A 21,597-nucleotide genomic window follows, 5' to 3' on the forward strand; every position below is an offset into this window, starting at 1 on the left:
CCCTTAAACTCCTTAATGGGGCCATCAAGAAAAAATTTAAGGTGGCATAATGTACAGTGAACATTTTTGCTTCTATAATTAATAACAAATTTTTGTTCAGTAAAGAGTAATTGTTAGAAGATTTTAGAGCCCTCTTGGTCCCTAATTTAGGGGCCAGCCCCTTTTCCTTGATATCAAATTGAAGGTCTTGCAAATATAAATATATTTTGTTCACCAAGTGTTCACAAAGTGTTAACCGTTCTCGAGATATCTGTACAAATGTGTTTTAGGGGCCGACCCTTAAACTCCTTAATGGGGCCATCAAGAAAAAATTTAAGGTGGCATAATGTACAGAACATTATTTTGAGCAATTTTTGTCCTACATTGCCTTTCAAAATGTTTCTCCTTTTTCCGATATAAATGATCAAAGTTTTGAACTTTTGGCCCCTTGAAACCCCTAATTACGTAATATATGACTTAGCTATGGTACTGTATAGATAAACAGTTGTACAATGAACATTTTTGCTTCTATGATTGATTACAAATTATTGTTCAGTAAAAGGTTATTGTAAGAAGACTTTAGAGCCCTCTTGGCCCCTAATTTGAGGGGCCAGCCCCATTTCCTTGATATCAAATTAAAGGTCTTGTAAAAATGAACGTCTTTTCTATCACATTGTTTAACAAAATATGTATAGATCAAAAGATATTTCAGAAAATGTTCAAAAATTTCGTGGAAAAATTTGGTGCTTATTTTCAGAATCATGCGAGCTTCAAGGCCTTGCACAATTTTCCTAAGTGAAGGCAATGGGGTACATCTGCATACATTTATCTACAATCCATGAAAATTTCAAGCTTCTATCTTGATTAGTTTCGGAGGAGATGCGTGGACAAAATGACCCTTAAAAATTTACAAAATCGTCAATTTCTGACACCGGAAGTGACGTCATAAGTTCAAATTTTAGTAACCCCGAGTATTTACAATACCAAACAAGTTCTGAAAATTTCGTGGAAATCGGTTAAATAGTTTTTGAGATATAAGCCACAAAAAAAGTCAGAGGAAGAATAATAATAATGAAAAAGAATCCGAAGAAAAACAATAGGGTCTTCCGTTGGAAACGGAAGACCCTAAAAAATCTTAACCCGCACAATAATAGAAAGGTCTTCCGTTGGAAACGGAAGACCTTAATAACATGTTAGTTAACAAAACCCCATTTAATTTATTACATGAAAGCTTCTAATAAAAAAAAAAAAATCAAAAAGAAATTAAGGGCATGTGATGAGGAAGTTAATCGATGACATATTCATATATATCGCAATCAGATAACGTCGGATTAATTGAGCATGGACTTATAAGAGTACTAGTTAATCCAAAATGAAAGATCATAAAGAGTTCAGTTACAGGGAAAACCAATCGTTGGAGGGAGCACTCTCCAAACATTTAAACCCGTTATGTACATGTATCTTTTCCTACAAATTTTACATGTATTAACAAAGAACAGATCGTGTGTTGTTCATCTGGATTTGTTGTTGATATTATTAAATTTTTTTATTATAAAAATGATATTAATTAAATGAATTAATCAATTAACTTAACTTATTAAAGTCAGGTAAAGTGTCCATTTTTTTCAAATGCAATAATTTGCATTCTAAACAATTATTTCCTAGTCACTTTAAAAAAATCGGTACCAGAGAAGAAATTCATGATTTTTATGGTTTGTAGGTTCCGAACTCATATTAAAGCCAGAGACACCTGCATTTGTTAAGAAAGGCCAAACTCTGGAGTTAACATGCCAGTCTAATGACCCTGGAGGACTGTATGTCTTCTACACGATTGACGTCGAAGGGAGAAGAATATCATTAGGTGTCGGCGGAGGGGGTTTCAAATCATGTTTGTCACATACAAATGAAACAAGTTTTCAATGTAATTTCGAAGAAATTTGGACACTCAAATTAACTTTGCTAAACCCCATACATAACCAGACAATTGAATGCAGCAGAGCGTACAACAGAACAATGTTGAGCATCAATACTACAATCTTTGTACAAGGTAATGCAAGGGCAATTGCAATTAACAGGAACTACTCTTCAAAGTATTTTTTTTAACATATAAAACATTGTAAAACATATTCCCTCCTTTTTCACAACAAGTCATTCGTTGCATATAAATAAGGAATAAGGAATCATTTTTTGAGTATTATGAGTTGATAATTTTGGTCGGGGCGTGATCAAATCCAATAAAGCCCAATGGGCTTTATGATAGATTCGATCACGCCCGATCGAAATTATCACCTCATAATATTCAAAGAATGATTCCTTATTACTTATATTCATATAATTTTTAGCCATCGTACGATTAAATATTTAAATATAAATATATAATGTAACTAAAACCATCATGTCCTCCCATTTGTGACCATCTTAGCTAAAATGTTCCCCAACGGGTTCTTTAATTTTCTTAATTTTGATGGTGGAACGATGGTTATTGATGCGCCTACGGAGGTATCCTGTTTCCCCTACGTATTGTTTCTGACAAAATTTACAATTGATGAGGTATATACAACTGTCAGTTAGACAAGAAGTATTTACAAAAAGTTTGTAAGTGCGGCCAGTATGGGGCTAGAAAAGTCGTCTGCATCAGAGCTGTGTTTTCACAACAGACATCTGGTGTCAGAACAAGTTTTAAAGCCACCATTAGGTAGAGGGTTCTTTAGTTTGGGTCTTACCACCATTTTCCTAAGGTTTCTAGGGCGTTTGAAAGTTACCATTGGTTTTTTTTAAAACCTCAACCATTTTATAATTGCTGTAAAGGATTGGCAGGTTCTTCTTTAGAACTGCATTTAGACGCCTAAGGACAGGGTGGTAGGTAGTAACAAATGGGACTTTGTTGTCTTCGTTTTTTAGATTTGTATTTCAAAAGGGATAATCGATCTCTTTAGGTAGCAAAGGACAGTTTCGGATTAATTACCCTCAATATTTTTGTAAAATTGAGAGTTGCTGTACTTGAAGGCTTAATATGAGTGTTGCTAAAATTCATGAAATGATGTTTAATGATTATCATTAGTTAGAGGGGTGTCTCTTGTTGAAATTGATATGCAATATATAGGCCCCTTATGTTAGGTATATGAGAATCAGAAGTAAAATGCGAAACCTGCGGCTATGACTGTTGTGCTGACTTTACACAGTGAAATTGCAAGTTACAGACGGGAGGTAAAATAACACGAAAAGTAGGTGGATGGGGCATTGTAAACTATGCACCGGTAAGTTTCTGACATGTAATAGTGCAACATGCACGCGGTACGGAAGGTCAACCCTCTGCAGGGAATTAGCTGGGAGAGGTCTAAAAAGCTGAAAAATCATGAAAAATTAGCAAAATATGAAAGGGTCAAAATCTCATAAAAACCAGTATGTACAGAATTTTACAGGTTTTGACTAGTGATTTTCTTCAGAAATTGGTGATTGGCCTTATAGAGAGTGAATTAAAGGTATTTGTGCTGAATGGGAACTGAGGAAATTCTAGTTACAGAGTTCCGAAGACATGCATTCTTTGGCTACAATGAATTGTATAAAAAAAACTGTCCCCTGCCACCTTAGCTTAATCATCAATTGCATTTTGTACAGAGTGCGAGTTATAGCCCCTGGCATATAAGTGGAATTTTAGGAGTTTACTTTGCTCAGAGTATAGTTCTTGAGGTAAACAAATACGTCCGACTCTGGTGGCTATGCCTTTTGGTATGCCTCTAAACGTATGAGGTGGGTGGCAGCTAGACGTCATTATAGAGAGGTGGGAATCTGTAGGTTTAGTATGAAGATTGACATCGAGTTTACCATCGACTAACATTAAAGTAGTGTCAAGAAACGTATTGTTGAATGAGTAAATTCCAGTCGTAAATTTGATAGAATGGTGAAAAAATTGACCAGGTAATTAAATCATCGAGGTTGTTTCTGTTGTCAACCCACTCCATTTCGATGTCGTCTATGAAGCGCAACCAATTAAGAGGTTTGAAAGGTGACTGTGTTAGTAGGTTGCGCTCTAGATCACCCATGAATATATTGGCATAAGATAATGCCATTTTTTGCCCATAGCAGTGCCACTAACTTGGTAATGTTCTCCATTGAACATAAAATTATTGAATTTTAGAACCTACTCTAGGAGCTTGGTAAGAGATTCAGTTGAAAGGATCTGAACCTCCCTAGCGTCCTTTACTTCCTTACAGGCTGCAATACCTTCGTTATGCGGGATGTTGGTGTAAAGGGATGTAACATCCATCGTCACGAGAATAGTATCATCTGGAAGATTTGAAGATGGTGTTTTGTTAAGATAATTTGTTGTGCCTTTAAGATATGATGGTAAATTTTCAACATGTGGACGGAGATAAAGGTCGATAAATTCTGAATTTTTTGCAGTAGAATGTCCAATGGCACTTACTATTGGACATCCTGGCATTCTAGGTTTGTGAATTTTTGGAATAACATAAAATTGGCCGGGCTTACAGTTGATAGGAAGAAGGGTAGTGTACACATTGTAAACAATTTCATTATTTTCATAGTATCTAAAGTTTTGGTTATAGTATCTGAGAAGTCATCTGTAGGATCAGTGTCAAGCTTTTAGTAAAAACGTTCATTTGATACTTGTCTGTATGCTTCTGCAAGATATTTGTCTTGATCCATCACAACTATTGTTGACCCTTTATCTGCTTTTTTTGATGACGATGTCTTCCCGGTTATTTAGGATTTGTAACGCTGATCTTTCTTCTTTATTTAGATTATCCAGGTTTCTGTGTTGTTTGGATAGGAGTTTCTTGATGTCTGACTCGACAGCTTCTATATACGATTCTTAGTCTCCACATTTGCCAGGGACTGCTTCCCAATTGCACTTATGTCTTGTAAAGAAGTTTGGGCCTTATCACCTACATCAGAACTGGAGTCTTTCCTAGAGAAATGTTCTTTCAGTCTAAGTCTACGGAAAAATGCCCCAGTTTCCTCTCTTACAGCTCTTTCGTTTACTTCCCGGGGTGTAGGGCAAAAGTTAAGGCCTTTAAAAAGTAGTAATATTTCAGATTCGGTAAGAGATACACTAGAAACGTTAAGTACAGGACAAACCTTAGCGTTAGAATTTTCCCCGTCTGTGGTTGGAAATGCTTTCCGTACAAAGCGGAACTTATATGAACCCTCTTCATATTCTTTCAGATTTTTAAATCTTCAATATAAGTCTATAGCTGTGCAGTTCGACAGCTGTTCTGAATAATTTAAAAAAGCATTGTCCTGTTCTTATATGCATACTGTATAAGTTCCGCTTTGTACGAGAAGCATTTCAACCACAGCCAGGGAAAACTCTAACGCTTAGGTTTGTTTTGTACTTAACGTTTCTAGTGTATCTCTTATATATATATATATATATATATATATATATATATATATATATATATATATATATATATATATATATATATATATATATATATATATATATACACAGTAGTTGGCCATAAGTATGTTCCGAAAATGGCCGCCGTAACATTTTTTTTCCTGTAAGGTACATTTTAAACGGAAATAAAGCATATTTTTCTTTGATGGCCAGATTTAGAAAATGTGCCCAATGATTCTCCGACTTTTTTTTCTTCTTTTGTCGAGTTTATTTTCGGAGTTATTCCCCTTTGGTAAACATTTATCGTCTGCACAACAACATGGCGTAGAACGACAGAAAACGTATGGGTAGACAGAAACAAGTCGTAATACAGATGTCAGATTTGGGATTTTTACATAAATAAAACTGGAAGGATGAACGGAATAAACAGCCGAAACTGTTATGTAAAGTTTAAAAATACAGAAGACCGGAATAATGGTAAAATCGTAACTCGAACTGGAAGTTGTAAGATTAGGTAACCACGAGATGACTGAATCCCTTTCAATGTCCCCAGAGACAACCAAAAACATGCTTTCAAAAATCAAACAGCTTGATTTACAGCAAGACCAAAGTATAATGTGATGAATAAAACTGTAAGTAGACTGCTTCTCATCAGTAATTGTTCGTCACTCCACAAATCGCCAATAGTTTATTCAAAAAAGATAACCAGACTTCTTGGCCCAATTACACAGAGCAGAAAAACAGTATCAATACATATTTTGGCTTACATACTGTTCAGACATTTATATCTTTGAAATTATGTGAAAAATGCTAATTATACGGTTTCAAATGTCAAAAAACGAAATCCGAATTTTCCATGACCTAGAATAAGTTGTAGTTGACATTTCGTGTATTCTCACTTTATATTGAATGCGAGCCTTTACATCGTTAAACGAGGACAATTGCAAGAATATTTCATATCCTAGGATATAATACAAGATAATGTATATGTTTGCATAGTCATTTTTTCTTTGTTGTTAGAAGTAGTAAGTCAAAAAACTTCAGGTAATATGAAGAGATCTACGTTAACGTCGGCCATTTTGGGAACATACTTATGGCCAACTACTGTGTATATATATATATATATATATATATATATATATATATATATATATATATATATATATATATATATATATATATATATATATATATATATATATATATATATATATATAAATGTGTGTGTGTGTGTCCATTCTTTACGGGTCAATCATTTATAAGAAAGGGTCACAAACCAAGACTAATTTCTCTTCTGTTCAGTTAAAATGTCACAATGCTTTATTGTTCACCCGATAAACTATTTAATAAGAGGATGTGCGAGCATCGTGTACATTTGAGGATAAGAATGTAAGCATTCAAACTTTTTCTCAACAAATGGTTATAGAGAGGACACCAATGAAACAATGAATCTTTTTTTTTTTTAGATTTTAAATCTTTAAAATAAGTCTGTAGCTGCACAGTTCCACATCTGTTCTGAGTCATTAAAAAAGCTTTGTCCTTTTCTTGAATGCATACTTTTCAGACAAAATGGCATGTGGGACTTCATATTTATTGCTTCTATTTGCATTTTTGGCCAGTTTCGGAAACAAACAAGCCATTTTATGAAATGTCTACATTCTTATCCTCGAATTTACAAGGTGGCTGCACACCCCCCTTAAACCCTTGATACCATACATAGGCGTCATGCATTTTTATCCACTCTTGTTCGACAAATAATTCTATAGTTTACTATAAACGTTGAGGCCGCTGAAAATATCCCTTAATACACTAAAAAAAATATACATGTATCCCTATTAATTTTTCTTGAAGTGATAATTTGATAAGAGTAATATTTTAATGGAATTGAAAGTACTATAACTAAGGATGAATTATCTTTCCAGTTTCAGAAGCAAATCATGAATATTTTCATTCTTTTTATAGAAAGTTTGTAAATGTATAAAAGAAGTAAAACAATTTTATATTCCTACAGTTCCTGTATCAACACTGACATTATCAACACCTCCGACAACGGTCAGGGCATCAAGATCCATCAACATAACTTGTTTAACAAATGACCCTGTTAGACCTGCAGCAAGCATCACTTGGTATAAAGGAACCTCTGAAATTTTCACTCAGATAACCACTTCGATACAGCAAGACGCTAACGATCTGTATAGAACTGTCTCAGTGCTACAGTATACGGGTATGCCAGAGGATAACGGTCAACAGGTGTACTGTAGGGCCAGCAACATCGAGGGAGAACATGTAGAATCCAACAGATACACTCTCAACGTGACCTGTAAGTAACGACCCTTTCTCTCTACGGTTTAATTGAAATAATATTTTTTTTTCAAAATTCTGTTTCCCCCTTAGGTGCCTCTAAACTGGTTTTGTTCCGTTCCGTTCCGCAAAGTACAATTAGCCTTCTCTACACAATACTGTATATAACCACATTCACAAAGATATGTCAACAATTTTCGCAAACAGAGAGTTTCACAACCTTACCATTAAGTACATTACACAAAATTTAGCGATTTTCAAGACGATATTAGCAAGCTACTACCAAACCCTAAATAAGTTAAAATTCGCATCTCACAAAAACCCGCTATACCGTATCTATTAATGTATTATTACCTGTCAATATAATGAAGTGAACGACACCTTTGAACCAAAGACGTAAGTACAACAAATGAAAAAGATCACCGGGATGTGAACTTGGTTAGTCACGTGATCATATCTTTTATTATATCCTCATATTCCGAAGGGCTTCGTATCAACCAAGCTCATAATGTTGTTACCATAACTATTTACATAACCGTAATTTTATTTTTATAATAATGCAACCTTAATCACTGGAAAGCCATTAAAAAGTTAACACATAATTGGACTTTTTTGGCTATTCTATAGGTTCATATAAGGAAGCATATTAGCAAATGTCAATATACAGAATTAAGCGTTTCGCTATTCTATAGGTTCATATAAGGAAACGTATATATATATATATATATATATATATGTATGAGAATAAGTTTAGCATGGTTAAACACGGCAAATAAAATCAATTCTGTATTCATTTGTTCACTTTTCTTATATATTAGATATTGCAGAGGTACAAATATTTCCGGTCAGTAGCTTGAACATAGTAGCTGGGACAAAACAGGTTTGGCTATATTGTCATGTTTCAAATGCAAACCCGGAAATAATATACTATAGGTGGACGAAGTCGAATTCACTCGTATTCACAGTAGTGTCTTCCGTACAAATGTATGTCATTGAATCAGCTCTTAAAGAGGACACGGGAAACTACACATGTACCGCTTATAACTCCGCTGGAAACTCTAGTGGAACAGTCGACATATATGTACAGTGTGAGACTAATGAACACTTCTCATATCTCTTTGTTATACACTAATAGGGCCAAATAAAAACTATTTTTTATCTCGTAATTGCGTGAAAAGATCCCGTTATTACGAGATAATTATCTCGTCATTAAGAGTTCATTATCTCGTTATCATGAGAAAATATTTATATAAAATGGTGCGTTTCTGAAAAAACCTCCAAGTCGACTAGTTCACCCTTTTAGTCTATTTTTTTCTTTCCAGAAACGTTAATTCAATTTTTAAATGACAACGATCATTATATATTAATTTTTAGATGAAATGATCGGGTTGGACGTTTTATCTTTTATGAATTAATGGAAAGAACGTCATGTAATTTTACTTTCAACTTATGTATTACAATTCTAATCCGAAGTTAATACCATGTAGTCTCAGTCGTAAAAAAACAATTCTATTAGTTACAGATGATTTCAATGACAATATACATGTACATGTAGTTTCAATCAGGGGTATACAGGATTAACCCCAAATTAAGTTTTATATATCCATACACAACCTATATGTATATTGAAAATAATTGATTTTGTATATTAACATTTTGGAGTCTGAAAATAAATTACATGTATCCATCATATTAACAAATATTTCAATTAAATTATTAATCAATCTGCTTTACTCCTTCTTCTGAAATTTCTTTAAAACTGCTTGGTCTGATTTTATATCAAATTTTGTGTACGCTTTTAAACGATGATTATGGTAAGTATGTGTATAATAATAGACATTGCAGTAGTTCGTACACTTTACATAAAAAAAGTAGAACAAAGATACGCGCCATTTTAGATAGATCTTATCTTGTAATAACGAGATCTTTTCTCGTAATAACGAGATAACCAACTCGTAATAACGAGATCTTTTCTCGAAATAACAAGATATTATGTCGTTATTACGAGATCTTTTCTAGTAAAAATGAGATAATTTACTCGTTATTACGAGACCTTTTCTCTTAACAATGAGATAATTTAGTCTTTATAACGAGATATTTCTTGTAATAACGAGATATTTTCTCGTTCGTACAAGAAATATCTAGTAATAACGAGATATTTAAATCGTTTTAACGAGATCATATATCGTAATTACGAGATAAAAATATTTTTGTATGTGGCCTTATTCGTCTTTCTTACTATTGGCAATGTTAATGTATTTTTACACAGCAATGTTGTTTTTAATTACTTGAAAAGACCTGAGAAATTGTATGAGAATTTGAAATGAATTGCTAAACAAACTTTAAACATTTATATGGGCTAACTTAAAAAAAAATTGTTTTCTTTTTGGTAGCAAGACCTATGAAACCAACAATTACACTTGTTGATTGTGACGTCACTAGTGCCACGATCTTATGGACTGTGACCACATCTCTTAGCTTTCGATACACCCCTCCATTTCAACAGGAAACTCTTCAACTCAGCGAACAGAACAAATTTTTAAATTGTAGCTATAAAAAAATGGAAACAAACGTGAGTTCTGTATATATCTATCGAGCGATTGATCTTAACCCTTCTACCGAATACAAATTCAGAGTTGTGGCCTCCAATGTGCATGGTTCTTCATTCTCAGACAATCGTACATGCCACACAGCAGAAAAACCTTTTATAAGTAAGTGTTTGATACAAAATAAAATTTGAACTTTTGCTATTCCTAAACATATAGGAATATACTAGATATAATTATAATATTGAGGTTTTCTTTGTATGATTTTATCAGAACATTTCTACTCATTTGATTTCATTTTAGGTCAATCAAAAGATTGTAACAATGGACTCATTATTGGCGGATCACTAGGTGGCGCTTTTATTTTAATCATCGTTAGTGGAGGATCTGCCATCTTCATATACATACAAGTAAAAATACATTGCTTGCAATCATTTAACTGGTATCTTAATTAATGATTGAAAGTGCATTGTAATTATGTTTTCCTTATTCTCAATGAACCTTTAATCATTGTATCCACATTTCTAAGAAGGATTATAAAATTGCTTGTAGTGTGACATATTTCTAAAAATAGTTTACAAGCTAAGCAGTGATATTTAGGAAAATGAGAATGCAGTATCAGGATTCACAGGGGATGTTATGTAACATTATGTGATTTTGAAGGCTCCGAGTTACATGTATGCATTGTTTTTAATACATAATATTAAACATTTTTAGATAAACCGAAAGAAACAACAAACAGGTAATTGCAGATAATAGAAGAGATAAATGGTTAGAGAGAGAGAGAGAGAAAGAGAGAGAGAGATTATTTCATATTTCCTTTACATTTTAGCTGAACAGAATGACCATTACGTACATCATATTTGTTCAACAAATGAACATCCTTATCAAGATATTTCCGATCAGAATAAAGGTATTATATTTTACCTTATTTCTTAAGGAAGGAGTCTTTTCTGGTTTTCGACTTGTCAAACGTAAATAAAAATAATTGTTCATTAAATCAAGATGAAAGGAAATTAAAATAGTATATTTTTCTTTCTCTTTTTTTACTATCATACAACCTGGCAGAGAAAAAGTAATCAATGTTTAGAATCTAAAAGGACTATATTTTTGGCGTAATATTGGCGTAGGAAAATATCACATGTTTTGCAATTCAGAATTGCTGCAGATTAATGAGTCTGTTTTAGCATTTTAAAAACAATAACATTTTTGTTGGATTTTTTTTACTACCTTGAACTAATGATAGGATACTTGGGTCTCAGAATATGTTTTTAAAATATGATTTGCCTATCAAATTACATTTTTATAAGCTTTTTAAAATGCCAATTCTATACATTAATTTTTGTGATCACTAAAATCAGTTTTCTCTCTTATTAAATGGTCAATATATAAGCTTTTCTGTGAATTCATATCTTTATAATAAGTCTTCATAATACATAAAAATCAGAAATATTTTATTATTGGAAGCATTTAAAAAAAATGTCTTCAAAATTTAAGAAAATTAGAGGAAATGCGGGCTAAGCAATATTATGGGCAGCGGAAAGGGCAAAAAATACAATTTTACAAAATCAACGATAAACTCAATTCAGCAATCTTAAATAATATTACCAATGACCATAAGTGCAAAACCAACAGTCTTCTTTGCAAAATAAATGTACATAAAATCAACCAAAGATATCTAACTACAAATCAAACACAAAAAGTAAAACCAACAGACATAAATGTAAAACGAACATACATCAACATGAAACAAGCGGACGCACAAATAAACGCCAGGTGGCGTTTTTTGGGAAGCAATATGCGTCATCGATTATTGGAATCCGGGATGGTTCGCACCTATTCTGTTTCGCCCTGTGATGTTTCGCACCTCGATGTTTCGCACCTGCCTCAGAGCGAAACATCTTACTGTATTAAGATACTTTTCTCGTATCATTTTTCCTCTGAAATTAATTATTACCTATACAAGAATTGAAATATGTTTTTAAAAACCCATTGAAACGGTGCTTGCTTTTATGCATGCACGGCCAAGACAGCGTGCTTGCTTTATTAGGATTTTTATTTATTAATTTTATGAAGTTATGTCGTTTTATATCGTTCAGAACAAGAGGTGTGAATTATGTTGTGATAACAATTATAGCCTGTCCTTACTTGAGAATTACCTGTATTTTATTATGAAAAATTCGGGAATGTTAATGTAATTACAAATGTAAAATATTATATAGTTAGCATAACTCTATTTTGAGGATCATTATTTAATTACATAAACTATCTGCTTGATCTTTACATTGCCCCCCCTCCCCTCCCTTGCATCCACTATTTAACTACGATTTTTACCAGTCTTATAAAATTAATATAAATTTAATCAAAAAATTAAAATTCTTATAGCAAAAGTCAAACTTAATCAAACCTAATCGTTTAGAATTCGATCTATTTCAATTTTTTTGTTTGTTGGTTTGTTTGTTTGTAAATTTTTAATTAACCGGATGACAGTAAATAGAAAATTGACAAAGATGTCAAGTTGTATAGTTTGCATTACTTCCACCCAGTAAAATTAAAGTGATACGAAATGCAACAAATGACTGACATTACGTGAAAATTTGGTTTGCTATAATTATCTATACAGATGTGCCTTAGCCTGACGGAAACGGAAAGTCTTAAAGTAAACATTTTGTATAAATTGTTATCATCAAAATATTCATTAATTAAAGCATACAATGTTTTCTATAACGAAGTTTGATTTATTTCTCTACATTCTTATGCATTGCCTGTACAAGTAGATTGAAGAAAATATAAGACATGACAGTATTCATGTCGATAAGCTTGAAGTATTCTGATACATGCACTTTATGAAATTTTAATTTACAATGAACATATGTCTTGTCGCATTTTGAAAATGTTTCCTTCAATTTTTTGTCTATCATCATGTTTATGGACAGGCACGAAGCATTCGAGGGGGGGGGGGGGGCTGCCCCCCTTTTTTTTGGCTTGTCAAGATTTTTTGGATGAGCCTGACCCCCCCCCCCCCCCCCCCCAAACTTTCAAAAACGATGCTACGTGCCTGATGGATAACAATGAAATGACGTTTTGTTTTGTTTTTTTTATAGAAGACTATAAGAAGACTATATGAATATTTCGAACAAATGTACGAGTATAAACAGGTCATTGAAATATCATTTTTAATTTTTAATAAATCATAATAAATATATCAACGTCTCAGGGCGAAACAGAATAGGCGCGAACCATCCCGGATTCCAATAATCGATGACGCATATTGCTTCCCAAAAAACGCCACCTGGCGTTTATTTGTGCGTCCGCTTGTTTCATGTTGATGTATGTTTGTTTTACATTTATGTCTGTTGGTTTTACTTTTTGTGTTTGATTCGTATTTAGATATCTTTGGTTGATTTTAATTACATTTATTTTGCAAGGAAGACTGTTGGTTTTGCAGTTATGGTCATTGATAATATTATTTTAGATTGCTGAATTGAGTTTATCATTGGTTTTGTAAAAATGTATTTTTTGCCCTTTCCGCTGCCCATACAATATCAATTTTAGTATAAATATTTATTCTAATTTAGTAGAATAAGCTGATAAACATTCTGATATTCTAGCATTTCATTGAAGAATAGAATCTTCAAAACTTAAACAAATGTCTACAAAATTACAAAGAGCTACACTTATTTTTATCATCCTTTTCGTTGAGGAAAAAGGTAGTGACCTTGACCTGACCTTTATGCGAAAACAAAAAGGTCAAATTTGATTAAACTGATAGAATCATTTAGTAATATGATCCGTTTGGCTGTGTCAAAGTTCATGAATTTCTTGTTAAAATAAGTATGTTTGATAACGAGAAGACTCCTTCCTTAACAATTGAAAATAAAAACAGCTTTTGAAATTGACTTAACGAATGAAATATTATAAATATATGTATAAGATGTGCAGCATTTTACGAAACAGGTGCAGTCAAAGTAATTGAAAGGTATGCATTTTTTTTGTTTGCTTGAGAGAGAAGTTGTATTTTCTTATACAGCCGATGAATCCCAAAGTTAAGATATGATTTCATTTTTTTACAAAAGAGCTAGGCTGGTTTCAAATTTAATATTAAACACGAGTTCTTCTAATTTATGTTTAACAACAGGTGGAAAATAATGAGTATAATTGCATAGAGATAGTTAAATGAATCCATACTTTTAAGAACAATTGTTCGAAATGTGCATTTTTATTTATACATGTATTCAATACTCAAATTTTGGGAAATATTATGCCTTAAAAAATTACTATTTTTCATATATACACAAGGTGGTTTTATTCGTAATCTGTTTTTCACAGAGCTGAGTATATGGAATTAGCGGACAAAATTTATACAAACGGTGACGGACAGTGACCTTAAAGTAAGTTATGTTTTTGCTACCTACATAAACTTCACTACCTCTTAAAAGCACTTATTTTACTTTTATTTTAATTTCTCATGAAAATTCTATTTTTGCTGTAAATTCTTTGTATCAATTTAGATAAATACAATAACAAACTCAGGGAGAAATTCTACACAAACTTAAATTTAAATTTTGTTTAATTTTTTAAAATATATGATTTATGCCTCTGATTTTACTGTATTTTCAAATTCATATTTACTAAGTTACTATGAACTAAACATTTTAATTTTGTAGTATATGTATATGAACTAAGATAAACATAATCAATATAATCGAGTTTTCATTTGTTAAATTTTTTATTCAATAAAAACAAATGCAAGGTCTCAAAAAATGCAAGCGAAATAACATTCACATGAATGCGTCAAGCTCATATTGATAATGACTCTTTTAACCCTTTCAGGGTTTTTTTTTTGTTCTTACAGATCAAAGCACTGATTTGTGTGACTGCAGATACTAAAGACGATTGCTATGTGGATTGTAATTTATAAATGCATGTATTTCACAATCTTGAATAAATCCTAAACAAGTATTGGCTGATTTGCATACCTATTCAACTTATTTTTTGCGAGAGGTAGCTATTCTTATTTTTTTTCAATCAAAAAATGGGTTATTTCCATATATTATTATTCATGAACGCAACAAACAAGATCAGTTAAACAACCGACAATAACTCAAATAACATATGTTTTAAATTTAAAAAAGGTTATTAAAACTTTATGTACCCTGACAAATGGGAAATCTAAAGAATAATCCCATTTAATCTATTAATGAAAAGATATTTTTCATCCATTATAAAGAAATAATGCACTGTAAAACAAAATTTTAAAATATGATTTTATATTGTATATAGAAAATGATTTGAATTTACGATTTCCCATTATAGGAAACACAAATTTACGATTTTAACATAATTATTAAATGTATAAATGCTCTGGATGCTTAACAAGACGCCACAATGCTGATTTTTATCTATCTGCTATACTATGCATTCTTGACTTGTCGTAAAGCAATTTAAGATATTGTTCTAAGAGATAACATCGTTAATTCAATATCTATGTTGAAAACTCAACTGTTTTCATTATATTGGGGTAGGCCAATTTTTAAGTTTGTTCATTGGATATATGGATGCCAAAAATGCACACGTTGTCAAATCACATACGATTCAAATCAAAACTTTATGAATCTTCTCCAGTTTCATTCAATAAGGTAGAGGACTTCAAAGAAAATGATTTCGTAATTCCTAGAGTTTACACTCTCATGTTTATAAGTTTTTATCTATTTCGTTTTGTAAAATAATCATCATAATATTAACCACGATTATTCTTTTAATACCAGTGAAAGTGTGTTGTTTAAAGATAATAAGGGTAATACAATGCACATCATCTTATATAACGCACATCATTTTATCAATATATAACGAAAAGGTAATTTTCTGAACTTTAAAGGGACATGATTCATTTGAACAATTAAATTTTTTTTTTAAATGTTTTTATGGTTTCAGTGTAATCTTTCTCTTATTGGAAATTGTGTAATAAGCGAAATAGAGAGCTCACGAATGTGAGCTTTGTTTACATAATGAATAATTGTAAGTTATGTATCTCGCTTATAACGCGACAACCAACACTCACATTTTGATTGACTGTTGGAAATACCTTAAAAAAGCTTTGTTTAAACTATATAAGCCGCATCTGATGCTATTTGAGAGAGGTTGGAAACCAGATCCAAATGGTGTCATTACAATGAGCCGTATGACATGTGGTAATAACGAACGGTGTTCAAAATCAAAGGTTCAAAGCAAGTATACAAAACAGGAGCAGAGTAAACACGCACCTCTAATAAAAATTAGAGGTAGGATCAGGTGCACGTGCCATGGAGTAGTGAGCATCTTCTACTGACCGGTCACACCCGCAATATGCTCTTTGCCGTAATCGGGAAAAACAGAAAAGATCTGTAGACAAATAGGTGATTTATTATAGTCTAAAAATAAGTATTACAAAGTCAGTCTGCATGCGACCCAGTGGAAGATTGTATTTGCTGACAATGTCGTTATATCGACCATAGAACATATGAAAAGATTACTTCAATAGAGACAGTTGATAATACTGTTTTATCAACTTGTTTGTCAATAGATTGCCTCGCCTTAGCAACTGTTCATAGATAGAATATGCCTTAGATGAAAATGTAGCCCTCTAGTTTTTTTTGGGAGAGGGCTAAAACTCCATTGGATCTCCGTAATGGTGCAAGTGCGGGAGTGATTCACTCCCGCAACGATTTCGACTCAAATCGTATATAAATGATAATAACATTTGCATTTCTTACCTGAACTAAAACATTGTAGTTGCGTATGGCATAAATTAATCTAAAAATATCAAGTGTAGTCCGTATATCGGTTATTTTTTGTGTATGTCAACAATGCAGGTTGAAGTTGTCCGCTATGATTACTGACCTTGATCGGTTTTATTTTGGGACAGCCAATGAGAATTCAGAAGCGGATCTTGAACTGAGTATAGGAATTCTCCTATTTTTAACATAATTAACGCGGTATATATGAATGTTCCATGATATGCCATTTCCTTGAATAATGTTTTAGAGATAGAACGAGGTGAGATTGCTTATTTACATTGACATTCACGTTATCAAGCCCATCAATACTTCAAGCGGAAATCCCACAAAATCACGCGAGAACTGTCATGGCTGCTGAAAAAGACGACTGGTAAACATGCTGTTATGTTTTATCTGGTTTTGATTTATGTACGGTTAGTTTGTTTAACCTGAATTAAAAAATCATTTCATCTAAAAGAATATAAAAACGATCTTTTCAGGCCGACGTCAGCCGCATGAAAAAAATTTATATTTTGCATCATTACGGAGATCCTATGGAACTGTAGCCTTCTCCAGTATACGTCAGATATATAAACATCAGAGAGAGCTACATTATTGCAGCTAAGTATGCCCTTGCGTATCGAATTAATTGAGAGACAATAATTCCATATGCAGTTGATGAAGGTATTATTCAACATATTAAGTAAGGAAAGTCTGTATAATATAGGGTTATGCATATTTTGCACGATAAATTTTTGTTAGGATTAATTAAAATTTTGCGCATTCAAATGAAAATGTATCTACAAAATCAGTTTGTTTACAAAACTAAATCTAATAAAAATACATTGATGACGATGCTAAATGCATGTACCTTATTTCTTTACAACTTTAGAAATTAATGTGAACATTATCAATGAACATAAAAGCACCGTATCCACAAACGGCCGAAGAATAAGTGAAATATAATTTATTAAAATCTGTTTTTTTTCTTTTCTTTTGTTTCCGAAAGCGTTAGTGAACTATCAACATGCCGACCGCGCTTTCTTGTTTAAATACTACTGAACAGCTCGCAACATTAAGTGATGATGATATTTGATCCGCACCGGCGAGTAATCGATAACAAATTATCTCCATTCCTTTTGTAATTTGCAGAGAGTTTATAAATTTTTAAGCTTTACGAAAAACCTTAAACATTTCTGTTTTTAAACAAAATCATTAAATTCGACATGTATAGCCTTAACAACAAAAATTTGAAAAGTAAAACTTGCATATATATATATATCCAGCTTAGAAAGATTAAAAATATTTCCGACAAAGGCAAACAAAGCGATAAATAAAACTTCCCTAAAAAGGACATTGAGGTAATTAATTTGTACTGAATAACGCAGTTGATTTTATTTCAATTTTTTTGTTTGTATTATATTGTCTTAAAACTAAGGATTTACCTGGTTATTGTTTCAAATATTCTTCTTCTTGAGTAGAAATGGAAGCAGATATATTGAGGTCTTTTGTGTTATTTTCTATATTTTTCTCGTGTGGTAAGTACCTATTTTCATTGATTGTATTTATTTATGGTTACATTCCTGTTTGTTTCCGACCGCTTCAGTGTTATGACTTTTGACACTTGTTTGCAGTGCCCCATTTCAACTTAAAAAAATACTCAGTTTGCATGGCACAGTTAATAGTATTAACATATTGTTAACATTGCTTTTATGATAACTATAAAGTTAGTAGCCAATATTTCTGAAGGAACATCAGAGAGTCCCTCCTAAGAAAGATGAGTGTCTAGTGTTGTGGTCTTGACTTAATACATGTACAGGTTATTAGAATAATTAGTAGAACCATTGTAGTGAAATCGTTTTATTAATGGTAAAATATACGTATAGAAAGAAAAGGAAAATGAAAATTTTGAAATATTATTTTTGATAAAAGATCTCAATCTCATACTGAGTCCACGACCACACGCTATCGTCAAAGAAGGCCGAGAGCTGGAACTTACATGTCAGTCCAACAGGTCAGGGGGTGTGTATTGGTTTTACACAGTCGACGACCACGGAAGGCAAATCGAACTTGGTACCGGTGGAGGTGACTTTAAATATTGTGTAAATCAAACACAATTAGTTACAATAGAATGTCGTTTTGAAGAACCTTGGACATTCAAATTAACATTGCTAGCACCAGTTCATAACCAAATTATCTTTTGTGCCCGAACGCTAAACCGAATGGTCTCAAATTCAAGTACTACAATTTTCATACAAGGTAAGCTACTATTGTTTTCAAACTTCAACATTCTCATTCAAACACATTCATCTTTAATATTCTTTATTTGTCTTAAACCTCAAACAAATACACATACTGATTTCTTCTTTTCCCTACAAATAGTACCTGTATCAACGGTGACTCTATCACAGTTACAATCGGCGGTCGTGGATGGTAAAAGAATAAACATAACTTGTCTGACAAATGACTGTCGCCCTCCGACAAAAAATTACCTGGTTTGAAGGAAAATCAGAAGTAACCAAACAGATAACCTTTACAAAAGAGAATAGGTCCACCTACCTGACGAGGACTATTTCAGTGCTACATTACACGGGTATTGGGGATGATTATGATGAAGAGGTGTATTGTAGAGCCAACACAATTGAGGGAGAACATGTAGAATCAAACAGATATGTTATAAACGTGACAAGTATGAATATCTCTCTCTCTCTCTCTCTCTCTCTCTCTCTCTCTGATGAATTGATTTACTAGTACTACGACAATGATGACAATAGAAAAGGTTGTAAGAATTTAGATGAGAAAAACGTAACGTCAGGTTCAAAAATGTATTCTTGATCTAGAGAGCAGATTAAATGAGTATTTCGAATGAACTTATATAGATTCTATCAAATGCCGAACATTCCTTTAAAAGGGATAATTATTTAATATCTGCTGCTCTACTTCTAAATGTGGAGCGTTTAATGTGTATTGAATTATAACTTGATGACACTTCACACACTTGGATCCGCCAAAGCGTGTCAACCACCTTACTCTCATTTTTGGGAGCTGATTTTAATCAACTCTCCTATGCAGTCACTCAGGCAAACTGAAAGTGAAACAGTGTTTGGACCTAAGCACAAATCATCACCGCTGACAAGACTAAGTTCTTGAAAATAATAGAAAAAAATTTGATGTAATTTATGCTGAAGCATTGTTTTTTAAGGAAACTTATCTATAAACACTTTGAAAATAGTCAAATTTTATATACTACGAAAAATTTAGATATTTTTGTAGTCTCATGTATTTCTACGCCAGAGTTAATATAGTCTCGTTCAACCAGACGCTCGGCTGTCTCCGTAAATCTGCGACAAGCAGAGAGGGGGCTCAATTGCTTGCCGGATATTAACGGAGACAGCTGAGCGTCTAGTTAAACGAGACTAGAGTTCGATATCAATAGTGCTTGGATCCATACAATTTTTAGAATTGTTTCGATTACTAATACATACTAGTAGTTGGAATATATCTTTAAATATTACACAACATGATTCATATGGGCGTTCACGAAATTCTTGTCGGAAAAGTCTAATACTTCATATTATAAAAAAGTGCGTAATTCAAATACAAACTAGAAACTAATTGCCATGCAAGGTAAATTGATTTTGAAATATATGATAATCGATAAAATCAACTCCCGTCAGTACTTCAGTACTTTGATTTTCTTTCGAGCTAGTTTATCGAAAATGAAAGTAGGTTTTTTAATTTATTTCTCAATAATTATTTATCGGGTAAAATTCAATTATAGTTTACAGACTTCATATCCCAAATGTTGAAATACCAAATGTATAATAAAGCAGTTACTCTGGTGCATGCGTTTCTTAGTTTATTGACGAAATGTTTTGATTTATAAGTATTGATTTACCACTCTATAATAAAGAAGTAAAAATACTCACAACAGTCATCCTGAAACTATAAACAAGCTTTGGTTTCGGTTGGTTATATGAAAACACAAAAAGGTGACATAGAAAATGTCGATCTGTTCATTAGATGACTTTATATGAAACTAGCTGAAAGTTTGTACTTTGAACGATGAACTATTACATGTATAATAGTAAATTTAAATTTGTCGACATACATGGAGATTGAATATGGAAATGAAAAAGTAATAGTTGAAACTATCATTTATTAAACAAAAAAATTAATCTAATTTAATCTAAGCGATATAAAGAATCATAGAATATCTGAAAAAAAATCATCCTTCATACGAAAAATTAAGTGAGCGGTTTATTTTAATTAAAATGTATAAACATCATTTTAGCAATACTAATAGTGAGGCCAGAAATACTTTTAGTCGAGTGTGGGGACGTTTCTGCAAAGATATTTTGGACAGAATCCTCCGATCACAGTTCCTTGAATTCATCTCTTCCACTTGAAACGTTTCTTCAAATAAGCACAGAAAATAATGCATTTGTGAACTGCACGTATGAAAGAATTAAAACTAATAGGAGGAATTTCTATTTTTATCAAGTAATCAATTTGAAACCTAATACAAAATACAGATTTAAATTCATGGTCTCTGATCGAATTAAAAGTGATTTCATGAACCTTCAGACATGTTTCACGGATGAATTTTGTGTTTACAAGCTGCTACACCCTCTAAGTACATCACAAAATC

The 21,597-nt window shown here is 32.3% G+C and overlaps 1 protein-coding gene across 5 annotated transcripts in view; it reads left to right on the plus strand.

Annotated features, from left to right (window-relative positions):
• LOC117691814 (cell adhesion molecule DSCAM-like) overlaps positions 1 to 21,597 on the plus strand; it is a 42,518-nt gene that overhangs the window by 6,579 nt on the left and 14,342 nt on the right. For 3 of the 5 annotated variants that reach the window (XM_066072144.1, XM_066072146.1, XM_066072145.1), the window contains exons 2-8: positions 1,700 to 2,026; positions 7,356 to 7,664; positions 8,464 to 8,733; positions 10,039 to 10,356; positions 10,495 to 10,601; positions 10,909 to 10,933; positions 11,024 to 11,104. In XM_066072144.1, coding sequence (XP_065928216.1) covers positions 1,700 to 2,026; positions 7,356 to 7,664; positions 8,464 to 8,733; positions 10,039 to 10,356; positions 10,495 to 10,601; positions 10,909 to 10,933; positions 11,024 to 11,104 — 1,437 coding nt within the window. The remainder of the gene's footprint in view (positions 1 to 1,699; positions 2,027 to 7,355; positions 7,665 to 8,463; positions 8,734 to 10,038; positions 10,357 to 10,494; positions 10,602 to 10,908; positions 10,934 to 11,023; positions 11,105 to 21,597) is intronic. The other 2 variants (XR_010709657.1, XR_010709658.1) reach the window with 1 other exon arrangement.

The sequence above is a fragment of the Magallana gigas genome, chromosome 9 (genome assembly GCF_963853765.1).
Source record: "Magallana gigas chromosome 9, xbMagGiga1.1, whole genome shotgun sequence".
Taxonomy (NCBI): domain Eukaryota; kingdom Metazoa; phylum Mollusca; class Bivalvia; order Ostreida; family Ostreidae; genus Magallana; species Magallana gigas.